The sequence below is a fragment of the Taurulus bubalis genome, assembly GCF_910589615.1.
Source record: "Taurulus bubalis genome assembly, chromosome: 10".
NCBI lineage: Eukaryota > Metazoa > Chordata > Actinopteri > Perciformes > Cottidae > Taurulus > Taurulus bubalis.
In genome coordinates this window covers 8831187-8848863 of record NC_136598.1, presented here as the reverse complement: position 1 = coordinate 8848863, position 17677 = coordinate 8831187, and the positions used below count along the sequence as shown (strand labels likewise).

The window sequence follows — 17677 nt, the reverse complement described above, 5'->3', positions numbered from 1 at the left end:
GGACAGTTGTGTAAATGAGGCGCACTATGCAGCCAATGAATACATGGTTTTGTGTTAAGTGTTGAGGACTGAGGGTGGCTGACCGGATGACTCTGTGTACCACGATTTACTCGTTATCTTACATTCAAGCTGTAACAATGTTTCGTTTCACAACAGATATAAAAATAATTTTAAAAAGCTGAAATAAAATGTTTTGGTTTATCGCAGAGCTCTTTTATTGCTGTGCGACTTCATTAATCTCTATCTTTTAACCAAACAACATCCCTCCCCTTTATGATGAATGTGTGTGGGAGTAGACTGAGTGCTTTTTATTACCTTCAAAGAGTTGAGCATACTGGGGAAATCCTGCTGCCCGCAGCCAGTCGCACGCCTCTTTCGCCTCAATTTCTGAAACACAAGAAAGTATGCGTGTTAAAGCAGGGATAAAAGATTGAAACTCAACCGCAGTAAGTCCATTACATTTTTGACAAAACCACTGGTGCATCAACAAATGGAGTAAAAAGCCCTCAGCACCTGGAACCCTACAAACACAACAGACGTTAGGGATGATGAACCTGTCTGGTTAATCTGGGGTAGCATGAATGTGATGACAGGTGACTGGATGGAGGTATCCCAGCTCACTCACATGAATCAACATGGGACCTTATATAACCATGGTCAGTCTGCAATACTTCTCAGACAGCATGGGTGATATAACAAGAAACTGAAGACTTTAAATGAAGGTAAAAAAAAAATGGAAAAACACTGTCCCAAACACTACATAGAGCCAGAGATAAAATCATGCATAAACCACAGGAACAACATTAAAAAAATGATACAGATCAGGTTAATAATTATCTTTATCACAGCCCCCCGTGACTCCTGACAGTCTATAAAAAGCTATCACATTGTCTCTCAGATAAACACGCAAGTAGCCCAGCAGTCAGGATCACAAGTTGGTCCTGATGACCGACAGAGCCGTCTGCAGTCCTCAGAGCCGCTGATGACAAGCAGAGGAAACAGACCGTTGGCACCTTTCCATTAATGCTAATAGAGTCGGGTGCCATTTACTGCCTCAGTGAGACGTGCTGCCTGACGCACCGGTGCTACAGTAAACAATCTGCTCTACGATAAGAAAGGCAATATGTCATTATGTTCAATAAATAGCTAAATAAAACCAACAGAATGAAGAAGAAAAATTGTTCCACCAAAAATGATCACACTATGACAACTAATCGATTGACAGAACATTATCAGGGACAATTTTTATAATTGATTATGTGTTTTGGTCATCAACTGTTCTGGTAACGAATGTGAATATGTTCTGTTTTCCTTTTATGATAATTAACTACATTTCTAGATTTTTTTTTAACTATTTCCTGATATTGAGCAATTAATTGAAAAAAATAGCTAATCGATAAAATGATGAATACAAATAAGTGTTGGTTGTTGCTCTAAATACTAAACATCTACTTAACAAAAATCAGAAAACACATGATTAGGGTATTCTGTACACAAGTAGTTATTTCCACCATTAACTGTGCAAAGTTAGACACTCGATAGCTAAATGATTGAGAATTATAAATCACAACGTGGAAAATGTCATAAATACATATTTTCACAGCCAAGACTTTAAATCTAACATGAAAATATTCTTACACGTTCCAGTGCTTCTTTAAAAGCCAGACATCTAATTTATTTCCCACTGCCTCTTATTCTCACACACAGACCTGTGATTTAGCCAGCTTTCCACAATGCTAAAAATTCCAGGAGCACTTAAACATCACGTCCAAGAAAAATTACACATAACCTACGGGCAACGGGGTGCTCTCCCATCACACATCTGAGGTCTCAGTTCCACTTCCTGTCTGTGCCTGTCACACTACGGCTGAAACATGAACCGCGGCCATTCATCACACAATACTGTGTAATTACAGCGACTGCAACCTTGCAATGAAGATACTGCTATCACCTGTTTGTTTTTGTTTTTTTGTCAAAAAAAATACTGTTTAACCTGGACTCACCTGCGCTGCTTCACGTCAGTTTCGCAGAGAGAAATCAATGAAAAGTGACTTTGGTCTTCAGGCTGACCAACAACTGAATAAATATTAACAGTTCCCTGTGTCCTTGGATGACGGAAAAAAAAGCTCTACTGTTTACCCTCGTAACCAGCAGTTGAGTCAACATGTGGACGCTACCAGGAGCCTCTGCTGCTGCCCTGTTCCCACCTATAGCACCAGGAGCTGAAGGCTCTCCATGCAGCTAGGCTTCCCTCCCAGGTGGATAATATCAGGTCTGTATTATTGTGAGGGCGCTGCAAGGTCCTCTTGTGTCTCACAGCCGCAGGTTGGACCACTGGGAGCAAGTAACATGAGCTGGGAATTCCTCTCTGTTCGGCATTCTGTAACACGATACCGAGACATTCTGTCCTCTCATCCTCTCTCTAAGGAAATCTCCTGTGGATAAAAGGCTGGGCGGGCATCACGCCAAAGAATGAGAACTTGTGTTTGCTCTCCACGACCAACAGCTTTTAAAACTGTGTACAGTATACAGTTACAGTTGCACAAAGAGATGAAACCCCGCTCGGCTGCGACACAATGGCCCAGAATGTCAGAAGCTGTCTACGACTGAAGTATCTGTGGCAAGGGGCGACTCTTTCCTTTACCGTTCACTTCATGCAACGTTCACTATCAAGAACTTTGTGTTATGCAATTCGTTGCTGAGATATGGAATGTTACAAAGTGCTGCGGAAAAAGATACGGCACACTTGGACAGCGCCCGGGCTGAGCAGGCGCAAGCGCTGACAAAATGATGACAGTTTTAAAGGTTAGTTCACATTCCACCCTCACAAAATATTTACAACCAACTACATGGGTATAAACTTGCGGGAATTTCATGACATGCTTTGTTTTGTCCTGAGCTGCATCTGTCTGACAGCAAAGCCTTGTGATTAACAGTAATCCCTTCATTTGGTGCACTTTTTGGAGAGAAAAAAAGTAATATTTATTCACATTTATGATGAATAACAACAAGCCAACATCATCATCATCATTAAAGCACGGTCTTTAATATGTCTACTCTCAAAAATCCTTCAATCAACTAACTCCACGGTTTATTTCCGGGAACAAATGGTTTTGTACTTACGGGATATTTTCATCATACAGCCAGAGTGGTACATATATCCGTCAAGACTTAAAAGTGTCTCCCAACATGTCGGAGCATCTTCATTCCCACGCTGAGCCACATTCCAGCTCTCTCTCTGAGCACAGCTTGCAGTATGAACTCAGATCCACGGCTCCTTCTTTCCCCTTTCTCTTTCCATCTACCCCCAACCACCATGTGCCTGTCCCAACACTAAATCTCTCCTTCAACCCACCCCTTTCTGTGGCAGGCTCCCTAACGTTCACCCCTCTCTCCCTCCCCCTTCAGCTCCTTGTGCCCGACCCTCCTACCCAGCTCTGCCCACGACAACTCTTTTATACCCCACTCAGCACATTTTTGGCAAAGATCTAAGCTTCCTTCTGAATTCCCGGACTCTTCTTGTATTTCAAGGCCTTGTTTTCCAACGTGATGAATTTCCCATTTCCCGATGTATATTCTTTCATTTTGGCCAGATTGCATGATGTCGGCTTTTACAATCTTTCAAAATGTCATCCAAGAAGTGTCATCGCGAGCGTGGGAAATGTTTCACTTAAAACAAATAAAAAGGGAAGTGTGGTTTTGCAGAGTCCAGATGTTTTTCCAGCAGGTCAACGAAATGGAAAAAAAACGCAGGCAGCTGAACCGGGGGAAAACCATGACATAAACTGTCAGCAATCAGCAGCGGTGAATCATGCCGAGGCACTCGGCTCACAAGACTCCACGCTCACATCATCAGAGTGATATATTCGTCTGCTTAACCTCCGTCTCAGCCTCTCCGTCTGAGGAAAAATCAATGAATGAGAGGAGTTGTGTAATCTGTGTCATCTGAGACAGTGACAGGGCTGCTGCTGTGTCACTTGACAGAAAACAATGAATAATTGATTTCAAGAATATGTGGAAAGATATTCTTAAATGTAATGAATAAACAAAACCTCCAAAGAAATAATGAAGAATTGTGAATATATATTATATATCAATTATTATTATTTTTTCTTTATTGATTTATTTCTTAGTTAAAAACATCTAAAAGCCACCATCCATCCAAGCTACAATGTAAATAGAAGACAAATTAAATTAAAATCTCAATTAAAAGAAGCTTATAAGCAAACACACTGTTTTGCAATTTCACGTATTTAACAGCAACCAATTTTATATGATATCATAAAAAATTAGATCACAATAATAAGGAAAAGTTTAGTTTGTGGATAAAATGAGCAGCACTGTAAATTACTTGGATATGCCGTGGCGCTATGATTACATAAAGACATCACAACTATCCATAATTTCCTACAGAGTAATTACTATTCCACATGCAGCCCACTGCTACTGTGTCTGTTGCTTTGTGACGTTTTTAGCCATTTCCTCTTGTAAAACACAACTTTTCTGACCCGCTGGGGCCAGGAGTGGGTACGAAGCTGCGAGCACAGACAGGATGACGCAGGCAGTCCACTTTAGTCACCTTAACAAACCATTCAACAATAAATACACTCGGCACATATCCCAGCTTTAAAAGCACTCTAAAACAAACTGCTTGAATTTATAAGCACTAACAGTGGAGACTCTTAGAGACACACACACACACACACACACACACACACACACACACACACACACACACACACACACACACACACACACACACAGCAGGCTACAGAGACAACTGGATGAATCAGCCAGACGGATACGTCAGTCAAAAAACACACAGTCTAGAGCCGAGCACTGAGATTGTTGAGATTGTCTGTATCAGAAACACCTGGGGAAAGGCGGAGAAAAAAAAGAAGAAGAAGAAAAAAAGATTCCACTGGTGGGTTGGCTGGCGGAGAGGTGTCGGGGGAGGCATGGAGCGGAGGCCTCTCTTTCCCTTTATGATGCTAATTGCATACAGACACCCACTCACAGTGAGCAGTCAGCCTTACTGTAAAAGTAAGACTAGACAGAGGGCCAGGGGAAACACACTGCCCAAAAACCACAACATCTGATGTCTCATGCCCAAAATAGCCAAACATTTCCTTCTGTCTCACCGTTGTTCAGTGTGCATCAGGGAGCAAACAGGAAGCCCTAACAACAATAGCCAAAAGACGGAGACGCAACATGCCTGTTGTTAGAGGAGACACAGGAGATCTGTTCTGTATTTGTGGGAGTTCAGGTCCTCTCAGGAGAGTGCTGGCAATGCACAAGGTGGATTAATATTGAAGTGCCCCGTGCAATTCACCAAATGTCGTGGGAATAAAGCGTGCTCATTTTCAAGAGCAGGTTTTAATTAACAAAGCTCGACGTGTCCCTCAGACCCCAACATCCTCGGCACAATACACCGCAATCCTCGGGGTGACAGGAGGTGCCGCTCGCGAATATCTCGGCACGTCTTCTGTTCTCAGCTTTCTCATCAAGGTGTTGAGACAAAGGACAATGGGCAAATCTAAGAGATTATCTGTCGACAAACGGTGACTAACAACACAGCGCCTTTGTGGATGTGACTTTATTCTTGACGCAGTGATTGGCACATGAGCTGGCTGGCTCCGCAGGCCAGGAGTAATTACAGAGCGCCGGTGTTGAATCACCCACGGACTTCCATCCACCTCATTTGATCCCGTGGGGCACACAGGGGACCCGTTATCCTGCAGTCGGGGTACAGGTTTATTAACATGATCAGCTCGAGGCTGCGTTGCTAAGACACCAAAGCAAAATTTTGTCAAGTACAAATGAGCTAGCAAATCCTGGGCCGGCATTTGCCCTGTGGTCCACAGTGACCTGTGGAGAGATCCTTTCAGTGGGCCGCAGGTCTCCAGGAACAAGTGCATGTACAAAGCAGACATCAAGGCCTCCTGCAGGACGGGGACTTGAGGACAAACACAGTGCCGGCCCAGAAGAAGCCAGTGCCAAGGAGGCATTAGCATTCTGAAGCTGCGTAGGCCAGGGTTTCACAGACATCCACCATTCATTTAAGAGCCTCTTTATACAATATAGATCTGCCATTTATCACATATCATCATTATTTAATCTTCAGTTCTTTGTCTTATCTGTTAAAAGCCAGATCTCAGATACATACTGTTTTAAGTATGTACACAATCTGGTTTAAGGATCGCAGTATTTTTTAATGACTTCACTGGTGAAAGACTGTCTGGTCTGTTCACCTTTCACTTCGCGCCGCACACGCACACACACACACACACACACGCACACGCACACACACACGCACGAAGAACTTATTGATTCTGAGAGTAAATAACAGGACAATGTGAGCTAGGGAGCTGCTGTTATTGACCGTTGCCAAAGCCTGCTGGGTCAAAAGTCATCTGAGCTGTGTTTTTCTCTTGAGGTCCTGTATTGAATTTAAACAAGAGCAGCACAGCTGTGGTAACACTCTCATTCACCTCTGAAGGACACCCAAAGAGAGGCTTCTTTCATCTTCAGGGGTAGCAACCCATCAACTCTCTCTCTCTCTCTCTTTCCCTGTCTGTCTTTCTTTTTTTTCTCCCTCTCAAGTCTGGAAACACCAGCTTCTGCAGCATTTACATGTCACTAATGAACACTGACGACATGTAAATACCTGCACGTTCATCTGCATTATTCCTGAGCAGTGTTGGTTAGTAGTCTCGTAATAAAAGACTACTGTGAGAACTCAACAACTCAAGATGGATCTGCTTGAATAAGGGCTATAGTTAGAGCCATGTGGGATCAGCATTATGCTGTAAACATTTTTAAATGACGGAAAATCACTTCAAGTCATTATAATAGTTCTAAGTCACCAAACAGCAAGGGGGGGGGACTGTTATCAGAGAGGCACGGGCTCATCCTACCACAAATAGCCTTAGAGCGAAGGATTATATTTAAGTGAGCCCGGAACCAGTCTGCAAAATGATAGCCCACTGGATCAGGTTGAGTGTCACAGTCAGAAGACAAATAATAGGTTCTGCTGTGGCCTCTGAACAAGCCAAGGCTTCAAAGTTCAAACTGTTAGCTCTGCTGTGTGTTCATCCAACTCAATACACCGTCTCAAATTCACTCAGTTTGGAGAAAATGTTCTAACAACCACATGTTGATTCCTCAGCGCCGCTCAGCAAACGACTCAGAGTGAGGGGAGTGTCGAGTGAACCGCAGCCTCACAGACAGGTGTTCTCCTTCTTTCCCTTTGGTCACACTACAGGACACTTTGGCACATGACTTCCAGCAGACACTTCAAGAGAAGTGCCCTTCACTAGAAAGGGGACCTCTGACCCCAATCCTCGAGTAAGGAGGAGACATCACAGCAATTTCCAGATCCACCTCCGCTTTACTGCCAGCAACTCTGAGCAGAGCAGAAATCAGCAGAGCTTTCTGTGAAATACATACTGCAGTGGCTTCCAAGGCCCGATGCATTAGCTAAACGCTTCCAGACACTGGACTGCAGCCATGTTCCCACGCATGTTTCAATTGTTTTCACAACCATCTTGGAGGCCTTTAAGAAGGATATGCTTTCTTTGGTGATAAAAACATAAACTTTGGCGATTTCCCTTTTCATTTCATCCGGGCATACCTCCCTAAAACCCCAGACTTTTTCTTCAACCCGGTGGTGATCTTGCAGAGTAATCATGGTGCGTCTATCTCCTCCCTCCTTCCCTCCCAGCAAGACTCATCCTTTATGCCAGTTCCTTTACAGTTGGCTTGGCTCCTACAGTGTCCCATGAGGCTAAGCACAACATATATCACAAGTCCTTAGAGGTGTGTGTTTGTGTGCATCCACTGAAGTCCATACATGTCTTGTCTTATGTAAAGCACAGTAGGCTGCATGCCTTGCCATGTCACGCTGTTTTCCCACTCGTAATATATGGTTGTGTGGCTGTAGTTCTTCCCTCCCTTTGATAGCCTATATGAACACTGTAATTTGGTTTTCCCAGAGCGCCGTATAAAACAACTAAAGGTAGATGACTATGAATTACTGACAAACACTAAGCCAGCTGACGTGAAATCTCAACTCCAACATGGAAAGAGACTGGCTGGAAAGTTATCAACACATGTTCTGTACGTCCTGGCACCCACACAAATCAAATGGCTCATGATGGAAGACATTTTGAGGTTAGCAGATGCTAATAAGTACAAAGATACTGTGAACTAACAAATTAGGTTTCATGTGTGACCACAGCTCTGTAAAGTACAGAACATGGGTAAGAAAAACACTACAGAAGAAAGTCCTCTGAAGTGGAATCCTGCGGAGCTGCATTAGATCCACCTCCCTTCTCATTTGGACCGGATCCCAGAGGGGACAACGTGGGGTTCCCTCCTTCTCTGGGAATGGCCTCAGAGAGTCAGAGGGTAGAAAGGGGGCCAATGTCAGAACAAGGGTCCCTACCGTGAGAAAGCCCTCTCAGGACCTCCACAATAAAAGCATGGAGCCATCCCTAGGGACGCTGGTCCTAATTAACGACATCAAAGCGAGCGGCCACAAGACCGCCTCAGGAGCCCCGCGGCGCTCATGCGACAGACTTGTGAGTCGCAGCAGAGATGATGATACTGTCAGCGCGTGTCTTTTTGCACGATGAGGTGCGGCATATCAAGAATGCTACCCATTGAAAGAGCTAAGTGATTGTTCTGCTTTATCAGAGCGTTCACAGAGTCTCTCCTTCACACACGCAGAGCACTAATAGAAAATTTGCCATGCGTGGCTATGAATGACAGGCTGTGTTCAGACAGTAACTCCCTGACTAAAAGGCCTATAAAGTGAAGAGACAGCGGCTGAATGTCTGTGGCCTGCATGCGTCTCTGTCACTTTTTCCAGCTAATGACATGTATTGCACATTTCTACCACAGGAGGGCGACCAAGTGCTGAACTCTGGCAGGTTTTACACACAGATTGGGGGCAAATGTGCTCGGCTGTGTGATGGATATAGACTGTCCAATATATGTGAGGCACATCCACCACTATCTCAAGAATGTAATGTGCTTTCAAGTGAAGAATGAAAAGGTGATCTACTAAATCAAAATTATTTTGAGGCATGTTACTCATCAGCTTACAGTTATCGCTACTGTCCATTTATATTTATGTAAACCTTGCTTTCTTTAGATACGCACTCATGGACGTTTGGATCTGTTTGACAAATGCAAGGTCATAAAATGTAAATACAAACTTAATTTGAATATGCTTCATTTATTCAAGAAAAAATGTGATGCAACTTTCTTATGACTAAGAGGGTAAAAACATATTCCATGTACTTTTTGCTGGACGTAGGTTAATGAGGCTTTTTTCATCATGAATTTGCATTTTCTAATCTGTGGAATGTAAGGGACCCGGGAAAAGGAGAAGTTTTCCATCACGGCTCTGTTAATATGTGACTTTCCGTTCCTGTTACAGTGCAGCTGAGGCATTTCTCAAATCTCCTCTTAGTGAATGATTAGCCCTGCACATGTGGCAGCTGTCAGCTGAACTACACCGATTCATGAACAGGAGATTTACAGGAAGGACATGAGCTCAGCCTGCCACCTAGAGGCAAAAAGTGGGAGTCTACATCCGAGCTTTATGAATGTGACCTTTACATTGCAGAAGTTGGTTGGATAGAGGCAGTTTGTTCCGGACCGTTAAAAAAATCATTGAATAATTTACTTGTTCTTTATCAGCTGGGCGGGGACTTAGCAACAGCTGTGAGCAGCTTCTTTTGTGCATTGCATTGTGGGAGAATAGTGTAATACATATTTAGTACCTTTTCAACATAATCATTATATAATTCAAGTACAAAACAGGAGTACAAGCCGTAGATTGAATTAGTTGAAGTGGGGTGACGATATATAGAGCTAGAGGTGACGAGCAGCTAATCACATTGTCAAAATTACTTTTTCGCTCCCTGTCAGTATTATTTACTGCCCCCTGAAGGTAGCAAACAAAATCTGCATAGAAATCACATCTACAGCAGAGAGGTTCATGAATAAGGCTGTAGCTTCACTTCTCATCAAACCTCCATTTGAATGAGGAAGCAGTTATATTTGTTTCACACACAGATGATCAAACGCAGCACGTTCTGAAGCAGACCACTGCTGAATAATTCAGTGCTTTTGAGAGAGCCGTCTTGAGTGGGAGAAGGACAGAGCCTGACTAGATTTCTCACCTTGAAGTGCCTTTTTACCGTTACAACTTCTCAAAGGACAGAACAATCCAACCTCTTTTCAAAGCTGGTTTATAACAATTATCCATCTGCTATACAGAAGACGAACAGAAGGCCGAGGGTAGAGCTTGTCCTCTTAACAAGCTGAAGTGTTCCTCTCCTCTCCATGCTAAGTGTTTGAAATCTGTTGAGTGTGTGTGTTGCACAATTATCCTGCTCGGAAACGTTTTTGTTCTTGTTCAGTAAGTTTTCTCTATAAGCGCATTTAAACATTGAAGCGGCTTTATACTTAATCACGGTATAAAGCCGTTAGTGCATATGTAGAGCTGAGCCAACAGACTGTGCGTGCCCAGGATGAGCACTGCCGGCAGCAGGAGAACCAATGTGGCTGATAGCACGTTAACCTGAAAGACAAAAGCCTTTCAGCCCACACAACCAAACAAAAGGCGCTGGCGCGCTTTGTAACTCCAGGACACAGACAGATTCACGATAAGCACACAGCTGTCACGCAATAACTTGTGTCATTTGACGCTCCACGTCCTCAACTGTGGCAAAATGCACGGATGGCCTTTCCAGGGCAGAGATAGTTCGGAGCCCGCTGGCTGCTCCAAGGTCAAGAAGAAATGAAGAAGGGGTCACACTGGACACACAATGAGAAATGAGAAAGAAAAAAAGAACGGCGACAGTCAGCGAGGAAGCTTTTAGTCACGGCGTAGCATTCGGCTGCTCAGGGTTTCCACCAGAGCCTCAATTAAGTTTACAGGACTTTTCCGTGGCTAAACAGGAACACTTGAAATCTGTGAATAGTCTGGTTTTCTCTAAAGTACTGCTTGGTGCAAAAGGAAAACAGCTGAAAACCATCATCTAATACAATACACATGTGAGTCTTAAACCATATATGGACATATTACGATAGGATGATTCGTTCATATGCTGGGATTAGCTGAAATCCCTTTTTGTGTATGAAACACATCTCAATACATCCCTACATTTCCTGATATTCCCACAAATAAATTCCGTACTCAGTACCACAAACTAAGGTACCACAGTATATATATATATATATATATATATATATATATATATATATATATATATATATATATAGTGATTAGCTAGAGTTAAACATTTTAAGATATTTAACTCTGTGATGGCATGAATATCTCATTGACTCAAAAGTTATGGTCTGTATTCAATAGTGTAAAAATAAGTTTAAATATATGGTATATTTGACACATGCAGTATGTTACATGCATGAGTAGCAACGCCAAATGAAATAAATCCTGAGAACCTGTTGGGCCGAGGAAAGAGCAATCGCGGCAGAAACACAGTTTCCAGAGTGATGGACTTTGGAATACTCCCCCAAAATATATATTCAGGGAAGGAGACACATTCCTCCAAAAGGAAAACAGGCCCTTTCCCTTGCACAAAAAACCCACAGTGCTGCACTCAGACACGTTTCTTCCCACAGCTTTGCATTTATATCCATCGACTTTTCCAAGCTGATGAGGTGCACTGGTCAGAGAGGAGGAACTCGTGGGTCTTCAGTCTGTGCTGGTACTCAGTCAGGAGCTAATGCTAGTGGACTGAACGAGAACCCACACACATGGCTCTGGCAGCTTTGAAAAGCCATCAAATCGGAAACGTGACTAAGACCCCACAGGCGTCCCTGGAATTTGGGGTGAAACAATACATGAGCATTCTGCCCATCACCACGGCCCCCTCTCACTTTCAACCTGCTATGTCAACAGGGCTGGCCAGCTGGAATGCCGGAGCCACTGCAACACATAGAGATCCATCCTGTGGCTCTGCAGCTCTGCAGCCGGTTTCTTGAAACACTAGCTCGTGTTGTGCCTTTCAGACATGTAGCATCACACTAGGGTTGACGTGAGGTTTGAGAGGAAATAGGATTCAGCCAGGGCTAAAACATTGCTCTCCTGAGGAAACTGAAGAAAAACTGACACACAGCAAGATAATTGCTCAGATTAAAGATTACTTTAATTGACAAAATTAGGCCAGACGATTGCTAAAATTGCTTAATTATAGCACTCAAGACAGACATGAAAGTGGTTGGAAAATTGTTTTATCTTTTCTTTTCTTTTACCCTTGGACACCTTGGAGATAATTGTACAATCCGCCATTTGTGAGGAACATTAATAAAGTTTTAACAAACTGCTTAATATTATGTGAGTTTATTCACTGTAAAGTTAACATTTACTGTCGTTTACAGCCTTTAGTTTTTGTGTTAGTTAATGTACATTTCACATTTTAACACATCCAGCTACATTTGCAGCTTTTTGATTGTTGGGCTATTGAATACATATATTTAACTATATCATAATATTAAAGACAAATTTATGATATCAATTATGAACATTTCAAAGCTTAATGTCTGGTCACTTTGAAAGCAGCTTAAAACCGTACGATGAAAACTGTCAAACAAATCTAAAGTTAATATTCATCCATGTGAGATTGAACCACATAATAGTCAAAAGTATGTAAAGGTCCCACCTCACAATAAACATACAAGTAAAAACTGTTAAAATTACCTGATCCTAAAACCCCACTTCAATCATGTGCATAATTTTCTTTCCTTGACACAGATCCCCTAAAGTGTTGGTTTGCTGTCCTGCCAGACATCTGTAATCTGGAAACACATGCCAGGTTACATGACTGCACACGTCTGCAAACATCAGATCACGGAGATTTCCTCCCGAAAAAACAGCGTACGTACACACAGCTCGGGGACATCTTCACGCATCAATCCAACAGCGAGGCTCTGTGTATCCATCATACCTTCATGAGGCCTCATGCGCTGCCTGCGTCCTCTGTGGTGCTACAGGAAACCTTGCCCACACAAGAGGCTGCATTATCTGACTCATGCTCTCGTTCTTGTGACAAAGCGGAGAACTATGCTGCGTGGTGGCATCTCATGGCTGAGGATGATGGAGCTGCTCTGAAATGCAGCCACCCTTTGATCCGGTGTCGGCCTGCTCACGTCTGCAGGAAGGAGCAGGAGAGGTAAGCGCTTTGTCCTCTCTATTGTAATGCTGCCCTGCCCCCTCCACAGGACTGGGGACCCTAAATCTCCAGGTAAAAGTGAAGGTGAGAGGTTACAGCCCTTGGAGAAAGATGAATGGGGCTATGGGCTGCACTATTGCTCTCCTTGCTGCATGCAGCAGTCCACAAATGAGCTGAGGGCTTGTAAAACTGTCAGGCCAGTCCTTCATTGATATCTCTTGTTTACATGTGGGCTAACCTCGTGTTACGTAACTGCTGTTATAGCTTATCACCTATAAGTGCTTGTTACAGTCAGTCAATACTAATTATTCACCACCACTGCACCCTTAACTACCTATTGGCTGAAGGTCAAGTTTGGCTTTGTCTGCAGAGGCACATACAAACACACTTAGTTGCCACTATAAGATAAAGTTTTATTTAATTCCATTTTATCTGAAACAAGTGCATAAGGAAAAAAGACAGAGATACCCACTGTTATTCATCAGCTGATCCCAAACAAACACAACTATGCCCTTGTTCACTTGGTACTGGGTTGTCCTGCATTTGTACTGTAATATTCATACATATGCGTCATATCTCACTCTCTCCATGTTTTGGCTACCAGCTTGCTTCTCTATTACGCCTAACATTCCTGGAGGTATGACGAAGAAGGATTCATTTAGACAGAAGACTGCACAGCTTTCTGTGCAGCCATGTCTCAAAAAGCCAGCTGATTTCCAACTGAAAGACCAACAGTCCCAACTGTCACTTTCTATCCAAACAGCTCTCTCCTACCTCCAGCGATCTTCTTGAGTAGTTGCTGCCTGGCAATGATCCTGCCCAGCCTGTACCCGGAGCGTCTGCGGTGATGGTCCATTCTCAGGTAGAAGTCCTGAGTCTCCGGGGTCATACTCCCAAGACACTCGCTGCTCGTGGACTCTGGGATCTCCCGAAACATAGCTGAAGCACTGTACCCCAAACAAGCCCCTGAGCGCTGGCTGATGAGACACTCACCCACACACTCTCCCACCAACAGAAAACTTCACATACAGACGCAAGAAGCCTAAAGTGAGCTGAGGAGGACCGCAGAGCCTAGGGGGAGGAGTGCCAACACTTCAGTCTGTCTCTGCAGCTCATGTGACCACATGGGGGCCAATGGCAAGGCAGCTGTGGGAGCACTGCCCACCTTGCTGTGCTGAATCCAATGTCTGTGTGAACGCTTGTCGACTTCCCCCTGCTCTGGAGGGAAATATAAATACCATTGGAATGCCTATGAACTGAGTAAGGAGAGCAGGAGTGGAAGAAAGACGGGTGTGGGAGGGCTTACAAAAATAGTGTTTTTTGGACCCGCCCTGCACTCGAACAACTCTTCTGCTGTTGCTGGTCACACAGGTGCCAAGTTTACTGGGCGAGAGTGAGTTTGTGCCATTTTAGAGAAGACTACAGGGGAGAGAGAAGAGAGAGGGTGAAGTTGTTTTCTTGGTTGGAGAATGTGAATGTCTGCTCCCCCACCCCCACCAAATAACCCCTAGTTCCAGCCACAGGAAGACCTCTCAGCAGGCCTCCTCCTAGTGTCACCTCCTCAGGGGAAAAAGACATTTTAGCTTGAATACATATGAGTGATCCCTTTTACTCAGCACAAAAGGAAAGATCAGCTCAGACGTCATCTGTTCAGTTTTGATAGCTGTTCAGTGACAGAATGAAAAGCCTCCTGTGAAATTATGTCCCTATTCCCTCTCCATACTAAACATGTATAGTGTTTAGCATATAGCAATGTTCATGGGAGAAGTCCTTTGCTTTTCCATTTTGTACCAACAAGAAGTGGTTTATGATGTGTGCACACGTCAATCAAACTGTGACTTTGAATGAAGTCAAGAATAAAGAACAAAAGAAAGAAAAAAAACATTAAAGCTGGAAAAATAAAAGAAAATCCATACTACACTCACAATGTATAATATTTCATGATCCCCGTATCCTCATTTCCAAAGTATACAGTTTTTTCAATTACTGTATAAGACGCCAATGTACTTTTACATTTTCAACAGGAAGTGATGTATGCACATCAAACTAATTGCAATTGAAAAAAAGAACAAAATAAGATTTAGACTGAAGGAACTTCAAAAGAAATCATAATAACACAATGTAATTTATCAAAATGTGTATGTATATTGAGATTAAGACATGCAAACTGGAATAAAATGATGATTTGAAAACAATTTAACAATTAAAAATATAACTGTTTCCAATTCAAGCACTTTCACCATCATACACACAATTTATTTTTATTTGATGCAGCTCTGAGTACCTCCTCAACTTATTTGTCCATTGCATTGTGGGACAATACTATCCATCAACAACAATGGTTGGATGAATGGATCATTGATTTAGTCATTTTTCTAGTGAGAACATACTCAAAACCTGCTTTTCTCATGTGAAATCTATTTGCTGTGTCGTTACGTTTAGTGGGAAAATTAAAAAAGAGTCAATTCAACATTTATCTGGTAACATCTGAAATATTTGCAGATGATTTATAATAGTTTAATGAAAACTAAAAGATTCTCTGATTTAAAAGTCCATAGGTATCAGCCAGTCTACAATATGGAACAACAATCTCCTCACACCTGAAGTAAAGTCCACATCCGCACAAGCCGACCCACCCAGCACCCATCAGGGCCCCTGCCACTCTCCTGGTGACTGCCCTGGCCTCTGCATACAGGCTTGCCTGTGTAGCATAAGCATGGCGCCATACACGTGAAACGATCACAAGTGGGCAAGCGACCAAGTCAAACACAGCCACCTGTCTGTTTCGCTCCCTGGCTGGCAAAATCCACCCTGGCTTAAGCTCACAAAGACCACAATTCAGCCGCACACTTCAGAACCCGCTGCACGTTTTCATAAGCGGCTCCTGGCTTTAATGGCCCTCTCCACACCCTCAGGTGGAACTATTTAAATATGAGATTGTTACTTTTTTTTTTAAAGGTACTAGGTGATGGTGTGACACTATTCAGATGATTTCATCGGGCGGGGACTTGTTTTTCACACACACAAACACCTGCGTTCATTCATACTGTAAAAAGAATCGCTTCAGGTGGCGCAGTCTGAGAAAATGAGTGGCAGCATGTTGGCAGCAGCACCTTCTCCCTGAATGCATTTCTGTCTGTTCTTCTTCCCACTCCGTCTAGACGAAGAAATTCACTAAGTGCATCATACGTATCCCGTTACGGAACCAATCACCCACTGCTATGCAACATCATAATGAATGAGATTAATGGTGTTTTCGTTTCTGTCTGCACTCAAATACCTCTTCGGGGATTGCGAAAGAGCTGCAAGATCGGCAGCATTCCCTTTGGATGTCCCTGTGTTTAACTTTGTGCTGCTTGCCATGAAGAAATGGCTGTGGTGTGTCCTTAGTGGGTGTGTTGTGTGTCAGGCACAGTGACTCCAGCCCTTATCAAACGTGTTCCAACACGCCTCTGTCTAGGTTTCACAGCTCAACTACTATACAGCATGGCAGCCGGAATCCAGACTCACATTACAAGCACACAAACATATACCGAGGCTCCGTTAGATGCCAGTTTGACAGCTTGGATTATACTGTTCATCCAAATAAAGGCAGTTATTGTTGCTGTGTGATGACACAGTATAAGCCATGTTGAAAGGCAATTGTTGTGCAGGCATTAAATGCATGTCCAGCCTTCATTCTGTCTGTCACGGCTCCAGCACTCCAGTTTAGGCCAGATGGAATTACAAAAGGGAAACTTAAATTCTGAATCATGGACTTGAAGGCCACAGATGACGAGTACGGAGGAAGCGGAGTGGGGTTTAGACACTCCTCTGAAGTGGTTTGATTCAGCAGCAGACACTGGTAATCTGCATCGGGCAGTTCTGGCTCTGCCATGGCTATGTTTCCTGTGGTTAAGGTTTAAGAATAACCCCAGTGTGACGGAAGATTTCCAACTCATGATCCACCAAATGACGGAATTCTGAGCCCGGTTCTGGAGAATAAATCACGTTTTAATACTGCGAGTGGTTGAGCTGCTGTGCAGGTAACCTGAAGCGTTTGGGAAGCCCCTATCTCATCTGGAGACCCTTTACCCACTGCAACTGGGACTCAACTCTGTGAGGATTATAATTATTTAGACCGTAATCTCATGTGAGCAAGAACTGCTAGGTTTCCCCCCAAAACATAGGTGTGTCCCAGTATATTCTCTCTGCCTATTATTAACTAATAAGTAATAGTAAAGTATATTACTATGACTCAAAATAAAATGATTACATTATATACAGGAGGGTATAATTGTTACATTACATTTGGGGGTTAATAGATTTCACATCAATTTAAATATAGTGACCCTCGTCATTATTTCCAATTATGTGAGAGATGGTTCTAGCCAAGAACTTTGACAAGCATGGCTGATTATAACTCCTGAATATAATTTACAAGGCATTATGAAACACAATGACTGGCTGCCTGATCGTTGATGATC

The 17677-nt window shown here is 43.1% G+C and overlaps 1 protein-coding gene across 1 annotated transcript in view; it reads right to left on the bottom strand.

Annotated features, from left to right (window-relative positions):
• stard13b (StAR related lipid transfer domain containing 13b) overlaps nucleotides 1–17677 on the bottom strand; it is a 56332-nt gene that overhangs the window by 9261 nt on the left and 29394 nt on the right. Inside the window, exon 6 of the mRNA XM_079224724.1 lies at nucleotides 316–387. Within this exon, the coding sequence (XP_079080850.1) occupies nucleotides 316–387 (72 nt within the window). The remainder of the gene's footprint in view (nucleotides 1–315; nucleotides 388–17677) is intronic.